Source organism: Bombina bombina, chromosome 1, assembly GCF_027579735.1.
Source record: "Bombina bombina isolate aBomBom1 chromosome 1, aBomBom1.pri, whole genome shotgun sequence".
NCBI lineage: Eukaryota > Metazoa > Chordata > Amphibia > Anura > Bombinatoridae > Bombina > Bombina bombina.
The window spans coordinates 929,562,314-929,583,513 of record NC_069499.1 but is presented as its reverse complement, the minus strand read 5'-3'; the positions used below and the strand labels follow the sequence as shown (position 1 = coordinate 929,583,513).

The following is a 21,200-nucleotide window of genomic DNA, read 5'->3' as shown; positions in this document are numbered from 1 at the left end:
AGATGAATTTTTAAATGAACACCATCATTCTGATTCTTTGGACTCTTCTGGTTCAGAGGATTCTGTCTCAGAGATTGATGCTGATAAATCTTCATATTTATTTAAGATGGAATTTATTCGCTCTTTACTTAAAGAAGTACTAATTGCTTTAGAAATAGAGGATTCTAGTCCTCTTGATACTAATTCTATACGTTTGGATAAGGTTTTTAAAGCTCCTGCGGTTATTCCAGAAGTCTTTCCTGTTCCTAATGCTATTTCTGCAGTAATTGCTAAGGAATGGGATAAATTGGGTAATTCATTTACTCCTTCTAAACGTTTTAAGCAATTATATCCTGTTCCGCCTGACAGGTTAGAATTTTGGGACAAAATCCCTAAAGTTGATGGGGCTATTTCTACCCTTGCTAAACGTACTACCATTCCTACGTCAGATGGTACCTCGTTTAAGGATCCTTTAGATAGAAAAATTGAATCTTTTCTAAGAAAAGCTTATCTATGTTCAGGTAATCTTCTTAGACCTGCTATATCATTGGCTGATGTTGCTGCAGCTTCAACTTTTTGGTTGGAAACTCTAGCGCAACAAGTAACAAATCGTGATTCTCATGATATTATTATTCTTCTCCAGCATGCTAATAATTTCATCTGTGATGCCATTTTTGATATTATTAGAGTTGATGTTAGATTTATGTCTCTGGCTATCTTAGCCAGAAGAGCTTTATGGCTTAAGACTTGGAATGCTGATATGGCTTCTAAATCAACTCTACTTTCCATTTCTTTCCAGGGAAACAAATTATTTGGTTCTCAGTTGGATTCTATTATTTCAACTGTTACTGGTGGGAAAGGAACTTTTTTACCACAGGATAAAAAGTCTAAAGGTAAAAACAGGGCTAACAATCGTTTTCGTTCCTTTCGTTTCAACAAAGAACAAAAGCCTGATCCTTCGTCCTCAGGAGCAGTTTCAGTTTGGAAACCATCTCCAGTCTGGAATAAATCCAAGCCTGCTAGAAAGGCAAAGCCTGCTTCTAAGTTCACATGAAGGTACGGCCCTCATTCCAGTTCAGCTGGTAGGGGGCAGGTTACGTTTTTTCAAAGAAATTTGGATCAATTCTGTTCACAATCTTTGGATTCAGAACATTGTTTCAGAAGGGTACAGAATTGGTTTCAAGATGAGACCTCCTGCAAAGAGATTTTTTCTTTCCCATGTCCCAGTAAATCCAGTGAAAGCTCAAGCATTTCTGAATTGTGTTTCAGATCTAGAGTTGGCTGGAGTAATTATGCCAGTTCCAGTTCCGGAACAGGGGATGGGGTTTTATTCAAATCTCTTCATTGTACCAAAGAAGGAGAATTCCTTCAGACCAGTTCTGGATCTAAAATTATTGAATCGTTATGTAAGGATACCAACGTTCAAGATGGTAACTGTAAGGACTATATTGCCTTTTGTTCAGCAAGGGAATTATATGTCCACAATAGATTTACAGGATGCATATCTGCATATTCCGATTCATCCAGATCATTATCAGTTCCTGAGATTCTCTTTTCTAGACAAGCATTACCAATTTGTGGCTCTACCGTTTGGCCTTGCTACAGCTCCAAGAATTTTCACAAAGATTCTCGGTGCCCTTCTGTCTGTAATCAGAGAACAGGGTATTGTGGTATTTCCTTATTTGGACGATATCTTGGTACTTGCTCCGTCTTTACATTTAGCAGAGTCTCATACGAATCGACTTGTGTTGTTTCTTCAAGATCATGGTTGGAGGATCAATTTACCAAAAAGTTCTTTGATTCCTCAAACAAGGGTTACCTTTCTGGGTTTCCAGATAGATTCAGTGTCCATGACTTTGTCTTTAACAGACAAGAGACGTCTAAAATTGATTACAGCTTGTCGAAACCTTCAGTCACAATCATTCCCTTCGGTAGCCTTATGCATGGAAATTCTAGGTCTTATGACTGCTGCATCGGACGCGATCCCCTTTGCTCGTTTTCACATGCGACCTCTTCAGCTCTGTATGCTGAACCAATGGTGCAGGGATTACACGAAGATATATCAATTAATATCTTTAAAACCGATTGTTCGGCACTCTCTAACGTGGTGGACAGATCACCATCGTTTAATTCAGGGGGCTTCTTTTGTTCTTCCGACCTGGACTGTAATTTCAACAGATGCAAGTCTCACAGGTTGGGGAGCTGTGTGGGGATCTCTGACGGCACAAGGAGTTTGGGAATCTCAGGAGGTGAGATTACCGATCAATATCTTGGAACTCCGTGCAGTTTTCAGAGCTCTTCAGTTTTGGCCTCTTCTGAAGAGAGAATCGTTCATTTGTTTTCAGACAGACAATGTCACAACTGTGGCATACATCAATCATCAAGGAGGGACTCACAGTCCTCTGGCTATGAAAGAAGTATCTCGAATTTTGGTTTGGGCGGAATCCAGCTCCTGTCTAATCTCTGCGGTTCATATCCCAGGTGTAGACAATTGGGAAGCGGATTATCTCAGTCGCCAAACGTTGCATCCGGGCGAATGGTCTCTTCACCCAGAGGTATTTCTTCAGATTGTTCAATTGTGGGGGCTCCCAGAGATAGATCTGATGGCCTCTCATCTAAACAAGAAACTTCCCAGGTATCTGTCCAGATCCCGGGATCCTCAGGCGGAGGCAGTGGATGCATTATCACTTCCTTGGAAGTATCATCCTGCCTATATCTTTCCGCCTCTAGTTCTTCTTCCAAGAGTAATCTCCAAGATTCTGAGGGAATGCTCGTTTGTTCTGCTAATAGCTCCGGCATGGCCTCACAGGTTTTGGTATGCGGATCTTGTCCGGATGGCATCTTGCCAGCCATGGACTCTTCCGTTAAGACCAGACCTTCTGTCACAAGGTCCTTTTTTCCATCCGGATCTGAAATCCTTAAATTTAAAGGTATGGAGATTGAACGCTTGATTCTTGGTCATAGAGGTTTCTCTGACTCCGTGATTAATACTATGTTACAGGCTCGTAAATCTGTATCTCGAGAGATATATTATAGAGTCTGGAAGACTTATATTTCTTGGTGTCTTTCTCATCATTTTTCTTGGCATTCTTTTAGAATACCGAGAATTTTACAGTTTCTTCAGGATGGTTTAGATAAGGGTTTGTCCGCGAGTTCTTTGAAAGGACAAATCTCCGCTCTTTCTGTTCTTTTTCACAGAAAGATTGCTATTCTTCCTGATATTCATTGTTTTGTACAAGCTTTGGTTCGTATAAAACCTGTCATAAAGTCAATTTCTCCTCCTTGGAGTTTGAATTTGGTTCTGGGAGCTCTTCAAGCTCCTCCGTTTGAACCTATGCATTCATTGGACATTAAATTACTTTCTTGGAAAGTTTTGTTCCTTTTGGCCATCTCTTCTGCTAGAAGAGTTTCTGAATTATCTGCTCTTTCGTGTGAGTCTCCTTTTCTGATTTTTCATCAGGATAAGGCGGTGTTGCGAACTTCTTTTGAATTTTTACCTAAAGTTGTGAATTCCAACAACATTAGTAGAGAAATTGTGGTTCCTTCATTATGTCCTAATCCTAAGAATTCTAAGGAGAAATCATTGCATTCTTTGGATGTTGTTAGAGCTTTGAAATATTATGTTGAAGCTACGAAATCTTTCCGTAAGACTTCTAGTCTATTTGTTATCTTTTCCGGTTCTAGGAAAGGCCAGAAAGCTTCTGCCATTTCTTTGGCATCTTGGTTGAAATCTTTAATTCATCTTGCCTATGTTGAGTCGGGTAAAATTCCGCCTCAGAGAATTTCAGCTCATTCTACTAGGTCAGTATCTACTTCCTGGGCGTTTAGGAATGAAGCTTCGGTTGACCAGATCTGCAAAGCAGCAACTTGGTCCTCTTTGCATACTTTTACTAAATTCTACCATTTTGATATATTTTCTTCTTCTGAAGCAGTTTTTGGTAGAAAAGTTCTTCAGGCAGCGGTTTCAGTTTGAATCTTCTGCTTATGTTTTTTGTTAAACTTTATTTTGGGTGTGGATTATTTTCAGCAGGAATTGGCTGTCTTTATTTTATCCCTCCCTCTCTAGTGACTCTTGTATGGAAAGATCCACATCTTGGGTAGTCATTATCCCATACGTCACTAGCTCATGGACTCTTGTTAATTACATGAAAGAAAACATAATTTATGTAAGAACTTACCTGATAAATTCATTTCTTTCATATTAACAAGAGTCCATGAGGCCCGCCCTTTTTTGTGGTGGTTATGATTTTTTTGTATAAAGCACAATTATTCCAATTCCTTATTTTATATGCTTCGCACTTTTTTTCTTATCACCCCACTTCTTGGCTATTCGTTAAACTGATTTGTGGGTGTGGTGAGGGGTGTATTTATAGGCATTTTAAGGTTTGGGAAACTTTGCCCCTCCTGGTAGGAATGTATATCCCATACGTCACTAGCTCATGGACTCTTGTTAATATGAAAGAAATGAATTTATCAGGTAAGTTCTTACATAAATTATGTTTTTTGGTTCGAGGCTCTGGAGGAGGCTCTTCAGGTTGAGACCCCATTAGATGATATTCTGGATAGAATTAGGGCTCTTAAGCTAGCTAATTCTTTCATTACAGATGCCGCTTTTCAACTGGCTAAATTTAGCGGCAAAGAATTCAGGTTTTGCCATTTTAGCGCGTAGAGCGTTATGGCTTAAGTCCTGGTCTGCTGATGTATCATCAAAATCTAAGCTTTTTGCCATCCCTTTCAAGGGTAAAGCCCTATTCGGGCCTGAACTGAAAGAGATCATTTCAGACATCACTGGAGGGAAAGGCCATGCCCTTCCTCAGGATTAGACAAATAAGATGAGGACCAAACAAAATAATTTTCGTTCCTTTCGAAACTTCAAAGCTGGTCCCTCTACCTCTTCCCCTGCTTCAAAGCAAGAGGGGAATTTCTTTCATGTAATTAGCAAGAGTCCATGATCTAGTGACGTATGGGATATACATTCCTACCAGGAGGGGCAAAGTTTCCCAAACCTTAAAATGCCTATAAATACACCCCTCACCACACCCACAATTCAGTTTTACAAACTTTGCCTCCTATGGAGGTGGTGAAGTAAGTTTGTGCTAGATTCTACGTTGATATGCGCTCCGCAGCAGGTTGGAGCCCGGTTTTCCTCTCAGCGTGCAGTGAATGTCAGAGGGATGTGAGGAGAGTATTGCCTGTTTGAATTCAATGATCTCCTTCTACGGGGTCTATTTCATAGGTTCTCTGTTATCGGTCGTAGAGATTCATCTCTTACCTCCCTTTTCAGATCGACGATATACTCTTATAAATATACCATTACCTCTGCTGATTTTCGTTTCAGTACTGGTTTGGCTTTCTACAAACATGTAGATGAGTGTCCTGGGGTAAGTAAGTCTTATTTTCTGTGACACTCTAAGCTATGGTTGGGCACTTTTTTAATAAAGTTCTAAATATATGTATTCAAACATTTATTTGCCTTGACTCAGGATTTTCAACATTCCTTATTTTCAGACAGTCAGTTTCATATTTGGGATAATGCATTTGAATCAAATATTTTTCTTACCTTAAAGATTTGACTTTTTTCCCTGTGGGCTGTTAGGCTCGAGGGGGCTGAAAATGCTTCATTTTATTGCGTCATTCTTGGCGCGGACTTTTTTGGCACAAAAAATCTTTTCTGTTTCCGGCGTCATACGTGTCGCCGGAAGTTGCGTCATTTTTGACGTTTTTTTGCGCCAAAAAATGTCGTCGTTCTGGACGTGGCGTCATTTTTGGCGCCAAAAGCATTTAGGTGCCAAATAATATGGGCGTCTTATTTGGCGCTAAAAAAATATGGGCGTCGCTTTTGTCTCCACATTATTTAAGTCTCATTATTTATTGCTTCTGGTTGCTAGAAGCTTGTTCACTGGCATTTTTTCCCATTCCTGAAACTGTCATTTAAGGAATTTGATCAATTTTGCTTAATATGTTGTTTTTTCTCTTACATATTGCAAGATGTCTCACGTTGCATCTGAGTCAGAAGATACTTCAGGAAAATCGCTGTCTGGTGCTGGAACTACTAAAGCTAAGTGTATCTGCTGTAAACTTTTGGTAGCTATTCCTCCAGCTGTTGTTTGTATTAATTGTCATGACAAACTTGTTAATGCAGATAATATTTCCTTTAGTAATGTACCATTACCTGTTGCAGTTCCATCAACATCTAATGTTCAGAATGTTCCTGATAACATAAGAGATTTTGTTTCTGAATCCATCAAGAAGGCTATGTCTGTTATTCCTCCTTCTAGTAAACATAAAAAATCTTTTAAAACTTCTCTTTACACAGATGAATTTTTAAATGAACATCATCATTCTGATTCTAATGACTCTTCTGGTTCAGAGGATTCTGTCTCAGAGATTGATGCTGATAAATCTTCATATTTATTTAAAATGGAATTTATTCGTTCTTTACTTAAAGAAGTACTAATTGCTTTAGAAATTGAGGATTCTGGTCCTCTTGATACTAAATCTAAACGTTTAGATAAGGTCTTTAAATCTCCTGTGGTTATTCCAGAAGTTTTTCCTGTTCCTGGTGCTATTTCTGAAGTAATTTCCAGAGAATGGAATAATTTGGGTAATTCATTTACTCCTTCTAAACGTTTTAAGCAATTATATCCTGTTCGGTCTGACAGATTAGAATTTTGGGACAAAATCCCTAGAGTTGATGGGGCTATTTCTACCCTTGCTAAACGTACTACTATTCCTACGTCAGATGGTATTTCGTTTAAGGATCCTTTAGATAGGAAAATTGAATCCTTTCTAAGAAAAGCTTATCTGTGTTCAGGTAATCTTCTTCTTAGACCTGCTATATCATTGGCTGATGTTGCTGCAGCTTCAACTTTTTGGTTGGAAACTTTAGCGCAACAAGTAACAGATCATGATTCTCATAATATTATTATTCTTCTTCAACATGCTAATAATTTTATCTGTGATGCCATTTTTGATATTATCAGAGTTGGTCAGGTTTATGTCTCTAGCTATTTTAGCTAGAAGAGCTTTATGGCTTAAAACTTGGAATGCTGATATGGCTTCTAAATCAACTCTACTTTCCATTTCTTTCCAGGGTAACAAATAATTTGGTTCTCAGTTGGATTCTATTATCTCAACTGTTACTGGTGGGAAAGGAACTTTTTTACCACAGGATAAAAAATCTAAGGGTAAAAACAGGGCTAATAATCGTTTTCGTTCCTTTCGTTTCAACAAAGAACAAAAGCCTGATCCTTCATCCTCAGGAGCAGTTTCAGTTTGGAAACCATCTCCAGTCTGGAATAAATCCAAGCCTTCTAGAAAAGCAAAGCCAGCTTCTAAGTCCACATGAAGGTGCGGCCCTCATTCCAGCTCAGCTGGTAGGGGGCAGATTACGTTTTTTCAAAGAAATTTGGATCAATTCTGTTCACAATCTTTGGATTCAGAACATTGTTTCAGAAGGGTACAGAATTGGTTTCAAGATAAGACCTCCTGCAAAGAGATTTTTTCTTTCCCGTGTCCCAGTAAATCCAGTGAAAGCTCAAGCATTTCTGAAATGTGTTTCAGATCTAGAGTTGGCTGGAGTAATTTTGCCAGTTCCAGTTCTGGAACAGGGGATGGGGTTTTATTCAAATCTCTTCATTGTACCAAAGAAGGAGAATTCCTTCAGACCAGTTCTGGATCTAAAAATATTGAATCGTTATGTAAGGATACCAACGTTCAAAATGGTAACTGTAAGGACTATCTTGCCTTTTGTTCAGCAAGGGCATTATATGTCCACAATAGATTTACAGGATGCATATCTGCATATTCCGATTCATCCAGATCATTATCAGTTCCTGAGATTCTCTTTTCTGGACAAGCATTACCAGTTTGTGGCTCTGCCGTTTGGCCTAGCTACAGCTCCAAGAATTTTTACAAAGGTTCTCGGTGCCCTTCTGTCTGTAATCAGAGAACAGGGTATTGTGGTATTTCCTTATTTGGACGATATCTTGGTACTTGCTCAGTCTTTACATTTAGCAGAATCTCATACGAATCGACTTGTGTTGTTTCTTCAAGATCATGGTTGGAGGATCAATTCACTAAAAAGTTCATTGATTCCTCAGACAAGGGTAACCTTTCTGGGTTTCCAGATAGATTCAGTGTCCATGACTCTGTCTTTGACAGACAAGAGACGTCTAAAATTGATTTCAGCTTGTCGAAACCTTCATTCACAATCATTCCCTTCGGTAGCCTTATGCATGGAAATTCTAGGTCTTATGACTGCTGCATCGGACGCGATCCCCTTTGCTCGTTTTCATATGCGACCTCTTCAGCTCTGTATGCTGAATCAATGGTGCAGGGATTACACAAAGATATCTCAATTAATATCTTTAAAACCGATTGTACGACACTCTCTAACGTGGTGGACAGATCACCATCGTTTAATTCAGGGGGCTTCTTTTGTGCTTCCGACCTGGACTGTAATTTCAACAGATGCAAGTCTCACAGGTTGGGGAGCTGTGTGGGGATCTCTGACGGCACAAGGAGTTTGGGAATCTCAGGAGGTGAGATTACCGATCATTATTTTGGAACTCCGTGCAATTTTCAGAGCTCTTCAGTCTTGGCCTCTTCTGAAGAGAGAATCGTTCATTTGTTTTCAGACAGACAATGTCACAACTGTGGCATACATCAATCATCAAGGAGGGACTCACAGTCCTCTGGCTATGAAAGAAGTATCTCGAATTCTATTTTGGGCGGAATCCAGCTTCTGTCTAATCTCTGCGGTTCATATCCCAGGTATAGACAATTGGGAAGCGGATTATCTCAGTCGCCAAACATTGCATCCGGGCGAATGGTCTCTTCACCCAGAGGTATTTCTTCAGATTGTTCAAATGTGGGAGCTTCCAGAAATAGATCTGATGGCGTCTCATCTAAACAAGAAACTTCCCAGGTATCTGTCCAGATCCCGGGATCCTCAGGCGGAAGCAGTGGATGCATTATCACTTCCTTGGAAGTATCATCCTGCCTATATCTTTCCGCCTCTAGTTCTTCTTCCAAGAGTAATCTCCAAGATTCTGAAGGAATGCTCGTTTGTTCTGCTGGTAGCTCCGGCATGGCCTCACAGGTTTTGGTATGCGGATCTTGTCCGGATGGCCTCTTGCCATCCGTGGACTCTTCCGCTAAGACCAGACCTTCTGTCGCAAGGTCCTTTTTTCCATCAGGATCTCAAATCCTTAAATTTAAAGGTATGGAGATTGAACGCTTGATTCTTGGTCAAAGAGGTTTCTCTGACTCTGTGATTAATACTATGTTACAGGCTCGTAAATCTGTATCCAGAGAGATATATTATAGAGTCTGGAAGACTTATATTTCTTGGTGTCTTTCTCATAATTTTTCTTGGCATTCTTTTAGAATTCCGAGAATTTTACAGTTTCTTCAGGATGGTTTAGATTAAGGTTTATCCGCAAGTTCTTTGAAAGGACAAATCTCTGCTCTTTCTGTTCTTTTTCACAGAAAGATTGCTAATCTTCCTGATATTCATTGTTTTGTACAAGCTTTGGTTCGTATAAAACCTGTCATTAAGTCAATTTCTCCTCCTTGGAGTTTGAATTTGGTTCTGGGGGCTCTTCAAGCTCCTCCGTTTGAACCTATGCATTCATTGGACATTAAATTACTTTCTTGGAAAGCTTTGTTCCTTTTGGCGATCTCTTCTGCAAGAAGAGTCTCTGAATTATCTGCTCTTTCTTGTGAGTCTCCTTTTCTGATTTTTCATCAGGATAAGGCGGTGTTGCGAACTTCTTTTGAATTTTTACCTAAGGTTGTAAATTCCAACAACATTAGTAGAGAAATTGTGGTTCCTTCATTATGTCCTAATCCTAAGAATTCTAAGGAGAAATCGTTGCATTCTTTGGATGTTGTTAGAGCTTTGAAATATTATGTTGAAGCTACTAAGTCTTTCCGAAAGACTTCTAGTCTATTTGTTATCTTTTCCGGTTCTAGAAAAGGCCAGAAAGCTTCTGCCATTTCTTTGGCATCTTGGTTGAAATCTTTAATTCATCATGCCTATGTCGAGTCGGGTAAAACTCCGCCTCAAAGGATTACAGCTCATTCTACTAGGTCAGTTTCTACTTCCTGGGCATTTAGGAATGAAGCTTCGGTTGATCAGATTTGCAAAGCAGCAACTTGGTCCTCTTTGCATACTTTTGCTAAATTCTACCATTTTGATGTATTTTCTTCTTCTGAAGCAGTTTTTGGTAGAAAAGTACTTCAGGCAGCGGTTTCAGTTTGAATCTTCTGCTTATGTTTTTCATTAAACTTTATTTTGGGTGTGGATTATTTTCAGCAGGAATTGGCTGTCTTTATTTTTTCCCTCCCTCTCTAGTGACTCTTGTGTGGAAAGATCCACATCTTGGGTAGTCATTATCCCATACGTCACTAGCTCATGGACTCTTGCTAATTACATGAAAGAAAACATAATTTATGTAAGAACTTACCTGATAAATTCATTTCTTTCATATTAGCAAGAGTCCATGAGGCCCGCCCTTTTTTGTGGTGGTTATGATTTTTTTGTATAAAGCACAATTATTCCAATTCCTTATTCTATATGCTTTCGCACTTTTTTCTTATCACCCCACTTCTTGGCTATTCGTTAAACTGAATTGTGGGTGTGGTGAGGGGTGTATTTATAGGCATTTTAAGGTTTGGGAAACTTTGCCCCTCCTGGTAGGAATGTATATCCCATACGTCACTAGCTCATGGACTCTTGCTAATATGAAAGAAATGAATTTATCAGGTAAGTTCTTACATAAATTATGTTTTTGCTCAATCCAACTCGGTCTGGAGACCTAACCAGACTTGGAACAAAGGTAAACAGGCCAACAAGCTTGCTGCTGCCACTAAGACAGCATGAAGGGGTAGCCCCCGATCCGGGACCGGATCTAGTATAGGGCAGACTTTCTCTCTTTGCTCAGGCTTGGGCAAGAGACGTTCAGGACTCCTGGGCTTTGGAAATTGTAACCCAGGGGATCTTCTAGATTTGAAGGATTCTCCTCCAAGGGGGAGATTCCATCTTTCTCAATTGTCTGTAAACCAGACAAAAAGAGAGGAGTTCTTACGCTGTGTAAAAGACCTATATACCATGGGAGTGATCTGCCCAGTTCCGAAAACAGAACAGGGGCAGGGGTTCTACTCCAATCTGTTTGTGGTTCCCAAAAAAGAGGGAACCTTCAGACCAATTTTAGATCTCAAGATCCTAAACAAATTTCTCAGATTCCCATCCTTCAAGATAGAGACCATTCGGACTATTTTACCAATGATCTAGGAGGGTCAATATATGACCACCGTGGACTTAAAGGATGCGTATCTACACATCCCTATTCACAAAGATCATCACCAGTTCCTCAGGTTCGCCTTTCTGGACAAGCATTACCAGTTTGTGGCTTTTCCCTTCGGGTTGGCCACAGCTCCCAGAATTTTCACAAAGGTGCTAGGGTCCCTTCTGGCGGTTCTAAGGCCGCGGGGCATAGCAGTGGCGCCTTATCTGGACGATATCTTAATTCAGGCGTCGACTTACCAACTAGCCAAGTCTCACACGGACATCGTGTTGGCTTTTCTAAGATCTCACGGGTGGAAGGTGAACGTAAAAGAGTTCACTTATCCCTCTCACAAGAGTTCCATTCCTGGGAACTCTGATAGATTCGATGGACAAGAAAAGTTTTCTGACGGAGGTCAGGAAATCAAAGATTTTAACCACCTGCCAAGCTCTTTATTCAATTCCTCGGCCGTCAGTGGCTCAGTGTATGGAGGTAATCTGACTAATGGTACCGGCAATGGACATAGTTCCGTTTGCTCGCTTGCATCTCAGACCACTGCAACTATGCATGCTCAAACAGTGGAATGGGGATTATGCAGATTTATCTCCTCAGATAAATCTGGATCAAGAGACCAGAGACTCTCTTCTTTGGTGGTTGTCACAGGATCATCTGTCCCAGGGAATGTGTTTCCGCAGACCAGCATGGGTCATAGTGACGACGGACGCCAGCCTATTGGGCTGGGGTGCAGTCTGGAATTCCCTGAAAGCACAGGGTTTGTGGACTCAGGAGGAGGCTTTCCTCCCGATAAATATTCTAGAACCGAGTGCGATATTCAACGCGCTTCAGGCGTGGCCTCAGCTGGCTTCGGCCAGATTCAAAAGATTCCAGTCGGACAATATCACGATTGTAGCATATATCAATCATAAGGGAGGAACAAGGAGTTCTCTAGCGATGATGGAAGTAACCAAAATAATCCGATGGGCAGAGGATCACTCTTGCCATCTCTCAGCAATCCACATTCCAGGAGTAGAGAACTGGGAGGCGGATTTTCTAAGTCGTCAGACTTTTCATCCGGGGGAGTGGGAACCCCATCCGGAGGTGTTTGCACAATTGATTAAGCAATGGGGCACACCAGAATTGGATCTGATGGCGTCTCATCAGAACGTCAAACTTCCTTGTTACGGGTCCAGGTCAAGGGATCCTCAGGCAGTACTGATAGATGCTCTAGCAGTACCCTGGTCGCTCAACCTGGCTTATGTGTTTCCACCATTTCCTCTCCTTCCTCGTTTGATTGCCAGAATCAAACATGAGAGAGCTTTAGTGATTTTGATAGCACCTGTGTGGCCACGCAGGACTTGGTATGCAGACCTAGTGGACATGTCATCTCTTCCACCATGGACTCTGCCACTGAGACGGGACCTTCTGATTCAAGGTCCGTTCCAGCATCCAAATCTAGTTTCTCTGCGGCTGACTGCTTGGAGATTGAACGCTTGATTTTATCCAAGCGGGGTTTCTCTGAGTCGGTCATAGATACCTTGATTCAGGCTCGAAAGCCTGTCACTAGGAAAATTTATCATAAGATATGGCGTAAATATCTTTATTGGTGCGAATCCAAAGGCTACTCATGGAGTAAGATCAGGATTCCTAGGATTTTGTCCTTTCTCCAAGAAGGATTGGAGAAGGGGCTATCAGCTAGTTCCTTAAAGGGACAGATATCTGCTTTATCAATTCTACTGCGCAAGCGTCTGGCAGATGTTCCAGACGTTCAGTCGTTCTGTCAGGCTTTAGTTAGAATCAAGCCTGTGTTTAAACCTGTTGCTCCGCCATGGAGTCTGAATTTAGTTCTTAAAGTTCTTCAAGGGGTTCCGTTTGAACCTATGCATTCCATAGATATTAAGCTTCTATCTTGGAAAGTTCTGTTTTTAGTTGCTATCTCTTCGGCTTGAAGAGTTTCTGAACTATCTGCATTGCAATGCGACTCGCCTTATCTTGTTTTCCATGCTGATAAGGTTGTTTTGCGTACCAAACCTGGATTCCTTCCTAAGGTTGTTACTAATAGGAATATCAATCAGGAAATTGTTGTTCCTTCTCTGTGTCTATATATCTATCTATTGGGTACTTGTAAAGCGCAAACTAATCACCCGTGAGGGTCTCAAGGCGCTATGGGAGGGGGGAGAGGGGGGCTAAGAGAAGACGATTCAGTCAAAGAGCCAGGTCTTGAGGTCCTTCCTGAAGTTTGTTTGTAAGGGAGGTGGATTATCTGAAGTGCAATGGGAGGGAGTTCCATGATCTTGCTGCCATATAGGAGAAGGATTTTCCTCCAGCTGTTTTTTTCTTGAAGCGGGGGATGACTGCGAGTGCTTGGTTGGCAGAGTGGAGTTGTCTGGAGGGGGTATAGAAATTGACACAGTGGTTGATGTATTCAGGACCGATATTGTGGAGGGCCTTGAATGCATGGGTTAGGAGCTTGAAGGTGATTCTCTTGTTGATGGGGAACCAGTGTAAGTTCCTTAGGTGTTCGGTGATGTGGTTTTGGCGAGGGATGTCGCGGATGAGTCTGGCCGAGGTGTTCTGGATGCGTTGGAGTAGTTTCTAGAGTTTGATGGTGGACCCGGCAGAGTGCATTGCCGTAGTCCAGTCGACTACTGATGAGGGCGTGGGTGACAGATTTTCTAGTTTCGGTGGGGAGCCACTTGAAGATTTTTCGCAGTAGGTGGAGTATGTGAAAACAAGTCGAAGAGACAGCGTTGACTTGGCGGTCCAGGGAAAGTGATGAGTCGAGGATGACGCCTAGGTTTCGTGTGTGGTGTGTTGGAGTTGGAGGGTGTCCGAGGGCTGTGGGCCACCAGGAGTCATCCCATGCAGATTTGGTGGGTCCGAGGAGGAGGATTTCGGTCTTGTCAGTGTTGAGTTTGAGACGGTTGTTGTTCATCCAGGTGGCGATTGCTGTAAGTCCTTCTTGGATGTTTTTTGTGGCGGGGTCTTGGGTGAGTGAGATGATTAACTGGGTGTCGTCAGCGTAGGAGATGATGTTGAGGTTGTGTTGTCGGACGAGGGGGGCCATATAGATGTTGAAGAGGGTGGGGCTAAGCGAAGAGCCTTGGGGTATGCCGCAGCTGATTGCTGTGGCTGTGTGATTGGAGGAGAAGGGTGGGAGTCTGAGTTTCTGGGTTCTGCCATTGAGGAAGGAGGTGATCCATTCCAGGGCCTTATTGCGGATGCCGGCATCGTGTAGTCGCGTGAGGAGGGGGCTGTTGTTTACAGTGTCGAATGCGGCTGAGAGGTCTAGAAGGATGAGGGAGGCAGTCTCTCCTTAGTCGAGCAGGGCACGGATGTCGTCTGTGGCGGCGAGGAGGGCGGTCTCGGTGCTGTGATTGCTCCTAAAACAGGATTGGGAGGGGTCCAAGATGTGGTTGGTCTCAATGTGGTCAACAAGTTGTGCGTTGATGGCCTTCTCGATTACTCTGGCTGGAAAGGGGAGTAGAGAGATGGGACGGTAGTTTTTAGGATCTATGGGGTCAGCTGTGGGTTTCTTCAGCAGGGGTTTCAGCTCTACATGCTTCCAGTCATCTGGGAAAGTACCAGTTTTGATGGAGCAGTTTATGGTGAGGCAGAGTTCGTGGGCGAGGGTAAAACCCGCTTTGTTGAATATGTGGTGCGGGCATGGGTCAGAGGGTGCTCCGGAGTGGATAGATTTCATGATTCCGAGTGTGTCCTCCATGGTGAGGGGGATCTAGGTAGTCCGTAGACGGTGGTGGGTTTGGGTGAGGTGGGGTTGGGTGGGTCGGAGTTGAGTGGTGAGTTCTTGAGCTTGAGGCTGTCGTAGATGTTGATGATCTTGCGGTGGAAGTAAGTAGCGATGTTGTTGCAGAGGTCCTGGGAGGGTGGGATGTCGTTAGTGTAACTGTTGGGTTTGGAGAATTCCTTGATGACTGTGAACAGCTCCTTGCTGTTGTGTGTTTTGGTGTGGATTCTGTCTAGGATAGCGGTTTTCTTTGTGGTTTTTATGAGGTGGTGGTGGGTGGTGACGGCTTCTTTGTAGGCGGATTTGTCCGAGGGGGACTTGCTGGATCTCCATGTTCTCTCTAATCGTCTGCAGTGGCGTTTGGAGTCCTGGAGGGTGGGGGTGAACCAGCTGGCTTTGTTGGTGGGCTGGCGGCTGGACGGTTTCTTGAGGGGGGCAAGGGTATTTGCGCAGTCTGTGATCAAGCGATGGAGGTGGAGGACGGAGGAGTTGGCGTCAGTGGAGGTCACTGGGGGGGACTTGATCAGGGTGGAGTGCAGTTGTTCTTGGGTGATGATGTTGCAGTTTCTGCGGGGCGGGTGGTGATGCTAGAGGTGTGTGGTGGGTTTGTTGAAGGAGAAGTGTATACAGTGATGGTCAGTCCAGTGGAGTTCGTTTATGTGGTTGACTGAGATGTGGTTGCCTGCGGAGAAGATCGGGTCGAGGGTGTGTCTGGCTATGTGGGTTGGGGCGTTTACAAGTTGCTTCAGTCCAATGGTTCCAAGGTTTTCCAGGAGGTTGGTGGTGTTGTGGTCATTGGGGTTATCTAGATGGAAGTTGAGGTCGCCGAGTAGGATGTAGTCCTTTGAGGCGAGGGCATGGGGTGCAAGGTGGTCGATGATGGAGTCAAAGAAGGCGGGACATGGTCCTGGAGGTCTGCAGATGAGGGTGCCACGGAGGGTGGTGTTGTGGTTAACCTTGATTTTGAAGTGTAGATGTTCATAGTCTGGTGAGTGATCATAGGAGGTGGTTGTGACTTGGATGTGTCCTAATCCTTCCTCTAAGAAGGAGCGTCTGTTGCACAACTTGGACGTGGTTCGTGCTTTGAAGTTTTACTTGCAAGCAACCAAGGATTTCCGTCAAACATCTTCTTTGTTTGTTGTCTATTCTGGAAAACGTAGAGGTCAAAAAGCTACGGCTACCTCTTTCTTTTTGGCTGAAAAGCATCATCCGTCTGGCATACAAGACTGCTGAACAGCAGCCTCCTGAAAGGATTACAGCTCACTCTACTTGAGCGGTGGCTTCCACATGGGCTTTTAAAAATGATGCTTCTGTTGAACAGATTTGTAAGGCTGTGACTTGGTCTTCGCTTCATACCTTTTCAAAATTTTACAAATTTGATACTTTTGCTTCTTCGGAGGCTGTTTTTGGGAGAAAAGTTCTTCAAGCAGTGGTGCCTTCTGTTTAACCATCTGTCTTGTCCCTCCCGTTCATCCGTGTCATGTAGCTTTGGTATTGTATCCCACAAGTAAAGGATGAATCCGTGGACTCGTCGTACCTTATAGAAGAAAAGTAAATTTATGCTTACCTGATAAATTAATTTCTTCTATGGTACGACGAGTCCACGGTCCGCCCTGTCATTTTAAGACAGATTATATTTTTTTATTTTAAACTTCAGTCACCTCTGCACCTTTTAGTTTCTCCTGCGCCAATGCTGTGTGAAACACATCGGATGACGTGTGGATGCTTTGTTTGTACTTACAATCTATTTTTTTTCCTTGTAAGCTGTTTTAACCTTTACAAATAAAATGATGATTTTTTTCTATACTTATGCTGGGCAGTGGCTTGACCAAATATATGTATGGTGGATACCGATCCTTTCTAGAGTAATTCTTTACATATACTATAAAGAGTAAGCTGATCTCGAACTTTCTTCCTATTGTAGTTATTAACATTTTGGTCATAATTCAACCAAATAAATATTTTAAACCTTCTTTTTATAAGCACATATTGAATGACACATTTAGGTTTTTATATATTTTTTAAAAATAAACTATCTTTATCAAATGGATGAGTAAAGGAAGCTGAGGCTCAATTTTGGATACAAGTTTTACTAGGCCCCAAAGAGCTTGATTGCTTATCTAGGATTACAAAAGTGTCACCAAACAAGATACCTTAAGTAGCTAGGACCTTGTAAAATTATTAAAGGGATACTGAACCCAAATATTTTCTTCAATGATTCAGATAGAACATGCAATTTTAAGCAACATTCGAATTTACTCCTATTATCAATTTTTCTTTGTTCTCTTGGTATCTTTATTTGAAAAAGCAGGAATGTAAGCTTACGGCTGGACCATTTTTGGTTCCGCACTATGGATAACGCTTGATGATTGGTGGATACATTTAGCCATCAATCGGCAAGCTGTACCCAGGTGCTGAACCAAAAATGGGCCGGCTCCTATACTTACATTCCTGCTTTTTCAAATAAAGATGCCAAGAGAACGAAGAAAAATTGATAACAGGAGTAAATTAGAAAGTTGCTTAACGACCAGCGGCGTACCCTGTATATCAGTGCAGTCCTGGGCTTCTCTCTGACGCGATCTTGCTCAAAATTGCGCGATCACGCTATTTCTGCATGCCTCACTGCAGAAATAGAGTTGCAGAGTTACCAAAGCAGAGAGGGCCGGTCGTTGGTGGGTGGGAGCGTAAGAAGGGAGGCGGGTGGGCGGCCCATCGTACGAGGAGGGCAGGAGTGGGCGGGACCGCTACGCCACGCTTCAGGGAGAAAAAAAAACTCCAGCTGCGTGATTGAGGGGGAAGGAGGGAGGGGGGGCAATGAGGGGGATCATATGTGGGATAATTTGAGGAAAAGGGATATGGGAGGGGGGGGGTTGAGGGGGCAGCTACACTACAGAAAAATTGGTATTTTTATATATTTATTTTTAAATTGCCTAATTTGGCACAAACTGGGTACTGGCAGACAGCTTCCAGTACCTAAGATGGACGCAAATGGGTAGATGGGGGAGGGATAGAGAGCTGTTTGGGGGGGATCAGGGAGGTTGGGAGGTAAGGGGTATAATACCCTGCAGTTTTATTTTTATACTGGCATACTGGGGGAGGGAAGAGAGCTGTTTGAGAGGGATTAGGGAAGGATCATGGGGTTGGATGTGTCAGGTGGGAGGCTGATCTCAACGCTAAAGCTTAAATTAACCCTACAAGCTACCTAATTAACCCCTTCACTGCTGGGCATAATACAAGTGTAGTGTGCAGCGGCATTTAGTGGCCTTCTAATTACCTAAAAGCAATGACAAAGTCATATATGTCTGCTATTTCTGAAGAAAGGCGATCCCAGAGAAGCATTTACAACCATTTGCACAAGCTGTTTGTAAATCATTTCAGTGAGAAACCTAAAATTGTGAGAAAGTTAAAGATTTTTTTTTATTTGATCGCATTTGGCGGTGAAATGGTGGCATGAAATATACCAAAATGGGCCTAGATCTATACTTTTGGGTTGTCTACTAAAAAATATATATAGTTTTGATCCTTAAGGGGTTAAAATTGCATGCTCTATCTGAATCATGAAAGAAAAAAATTGTGTTCACTATCCTTTTAATAATTCAGAGTATTGGCGGTGAGGGGGTTCATCGGAAAGCAAACAGCTTTGTTCTATCATTGCAAACACTTTGAGAAACATGTGCTTCTTGCAGAAAGGCAAGGATCTTGTTACACAGCTAGAAATTTGCCATATGTAATTAGTGAGGTACCACAAGTGTCAGCAGAATTTCTCAAATTTTCTTTCTTGTTTTTAGTTTTTTTTTTTTAATATAAATTAAAAATGTTTTATTCTTTACTTCCAGACCTAAATCTGGCAGACGATCTGGTGCTTCCAGTGCCTCTGCTGGATCTCCCCTCTTCCCACAGTCCCGTGGCCTGGTTCCCAAATAACGTGCAGGAAGAATTCTGTTGCCTGGACTAGTGTTAACTGGGGACTGAAATCTCACAATATAAAATGATGCATGGCGACTTTGTGAAGGATTTTAGCTATATGGTGGCATACAGTGGCGTGGGTCATGACTGAGCCATCTTTAATGTCTGTTGGTATTTGTCAGTTTTACCTGAATGTATATGAAGGTTTTTTTTCTTTTAAATCTTGATTACAGGGAGACTAAACTCGAACAAAAATATCTTGCATATGAAAAAGCACTACTTGAACAGGTTAAAATACATCATGAAACATGTTTATCTTGATTTACAAACTAACAGGAAGTGCATGTCTATGTACATTGTGTTTGTGGAACAGATTGCTAACTGGCTGATGAGGACAACCCCACAACTCTATTGTTGGTAAAAATAAGCACATGAACATTTGTTGTTCAAAAAAGTGGATTACATTTTAAAATACCCTCTGTTAGATGCAACAAATTAACTTTAATGTCCTTTTAATATTCTGACAATATACATTGATCCAGGGCCTAGCCTGCTTTAGTGTCCAGTTCTAGAGCTGAATAATGTTGCCCATGTGTGTTAACTTGTCAATAGACATAGAAGAATGACCTTTTATCAGGCTGTGAGTGCTGCTTAGTATACGTGAGGCCACTGAATGCTTCATGTATGTAATAAGCTGGGGCATACAAATTCCTCTGTCCCTAAACATGTAGTGTACATACCTATTTATTTGTACTTTTCTTTACTGATGTGAATGTAAATCTAACAATAAAAATCTGATCCTTCCTGCAACTGCTTATTGCCAGAGTGGAGGGAAAAATGGAAGGTCAGGTCACTACCGACCAAGCTAACATAAAGTGCAGTGTGCTCCTTACTATTGTACACACTCACCACCCCGCACACTATCAGACAATGCTCGGGTGCACTACAAGATACACTATTACTTCATGGTAAGGGCCATGTGTCCCTGTAAAGCAATCGCACCACTTGGCACAGTATCTGAAAATAAGAGCACCATCTCATAGTGAAGCACTTTACTATAATGCACTAATAATGGATAATTCACGTCTTGCCTCCTTAAAGGGACATTATACACTTACTCTATAAACATTGTGTTTGTCCAATTCTTTCTAGAGACACTAAAAGCAAATTCTGTCACCTAGATCTTTCTTCAAAATACTGCAAATCACACATGTAATTTGCAACATTTTGAAGAAAATCTAGTTAGAGTTTGCTTTTTGGATACTTTAGGGAGTCTGGGACAAGTACAATTCTTATACAAAAGCAAGAGATCTTTAATGTCCTTTTAATGTCCTTTTTATTCCAAATTTTAACCAACCATCATGTTCTGGTACATGTTTTGCTTTCATGCAGAGGGGTGTTATATTAGAGATGTCTGCAGTTTAAAGGGACACCCAGCTGTGTTAATTTTACAGAACGTTAAACTCTGTACATAATGTTATAAGCAGAAAATATGTGACACTTGTATATAAATAAGCTCATAGGATATCAAGCACTATATAGAAGATCCAGACTTGCACTTATATTGTCAGTGAAATTCAGTGTGTTATGTAACATAACCATTTATGTATTCTAACAGATTGTCTACATGTATTGTGTCCAAACTGGATATTCTCTCATACTTTAAAAACAAATAACAAAAAACATTAGTATTATGTTTTTTTTTAATCCCTTAACTTCCTCAGGGGCAAAATAAATACCAGAAACAAAACTGTCTTCCTTTTTATAGTTCTTTTTTCTCGAATATGCTAATTAAATTGTTGCCATATTAAAATACTAATGATTAAATGCCAAAGTATATTATTTTACACATAAAATCAACATTTACATTTACGCACAGGTAGAAAACGCTTTATCCAAATTGCTTGGGACCGGAAAAGGTTTGGATATTGGAATATTTGCATCTTTAAAATGGGACAGTTTCGAGAGGGAATGGAACCAAGTGTAAACAACAAGATCTCAATGTCTTATAGGCAGTATTTACATGTCATAATACAGCTTATACTTGTAAGCTAAAGGTAGTTTTATATCATTTTTTTATTTTTATATACGGTACATAGTACAATCAGAAAGATAGAGTACTGCAATTAGAAAGGTAATATTCATTGGTTTAAATAAATAAATATACACTATTTTTTTGCATTTTGAAACACAAAAAAACCCCATAATTTGTATCTTACCTAATTAATTTCTTTCATGGTGGCAAGAGTCCACAAGCTATTACGTATGGGATATACATT

General features: G+C 41.4%; 1 protein-coding gene across 1 annotated transcript in view; it reads left to right on the top strand.

Annotated features, from left to right (window-relative positions):
- KIF3B (kinesin family member 3B) overlaps nt 1–20,671 on the top strand; it is a 96,598-nt gene extending 75,927 nt beyond the window's left edge. The window contains exon 9 of the mRNA XM_053699053.1: nt 18,852–20,671. Coding sequence (XP_053555028.1) covers nt 18,852–18,939 — 88 coding nt within the window. The 3' untranslated portion in view covers nt 18,940–20,671. The remainder of the gene's footprint in view (nt 1–18,851) is intronic.
- Nucleotides 20,672–21,200: the final 529 nt, after the last annotated feature.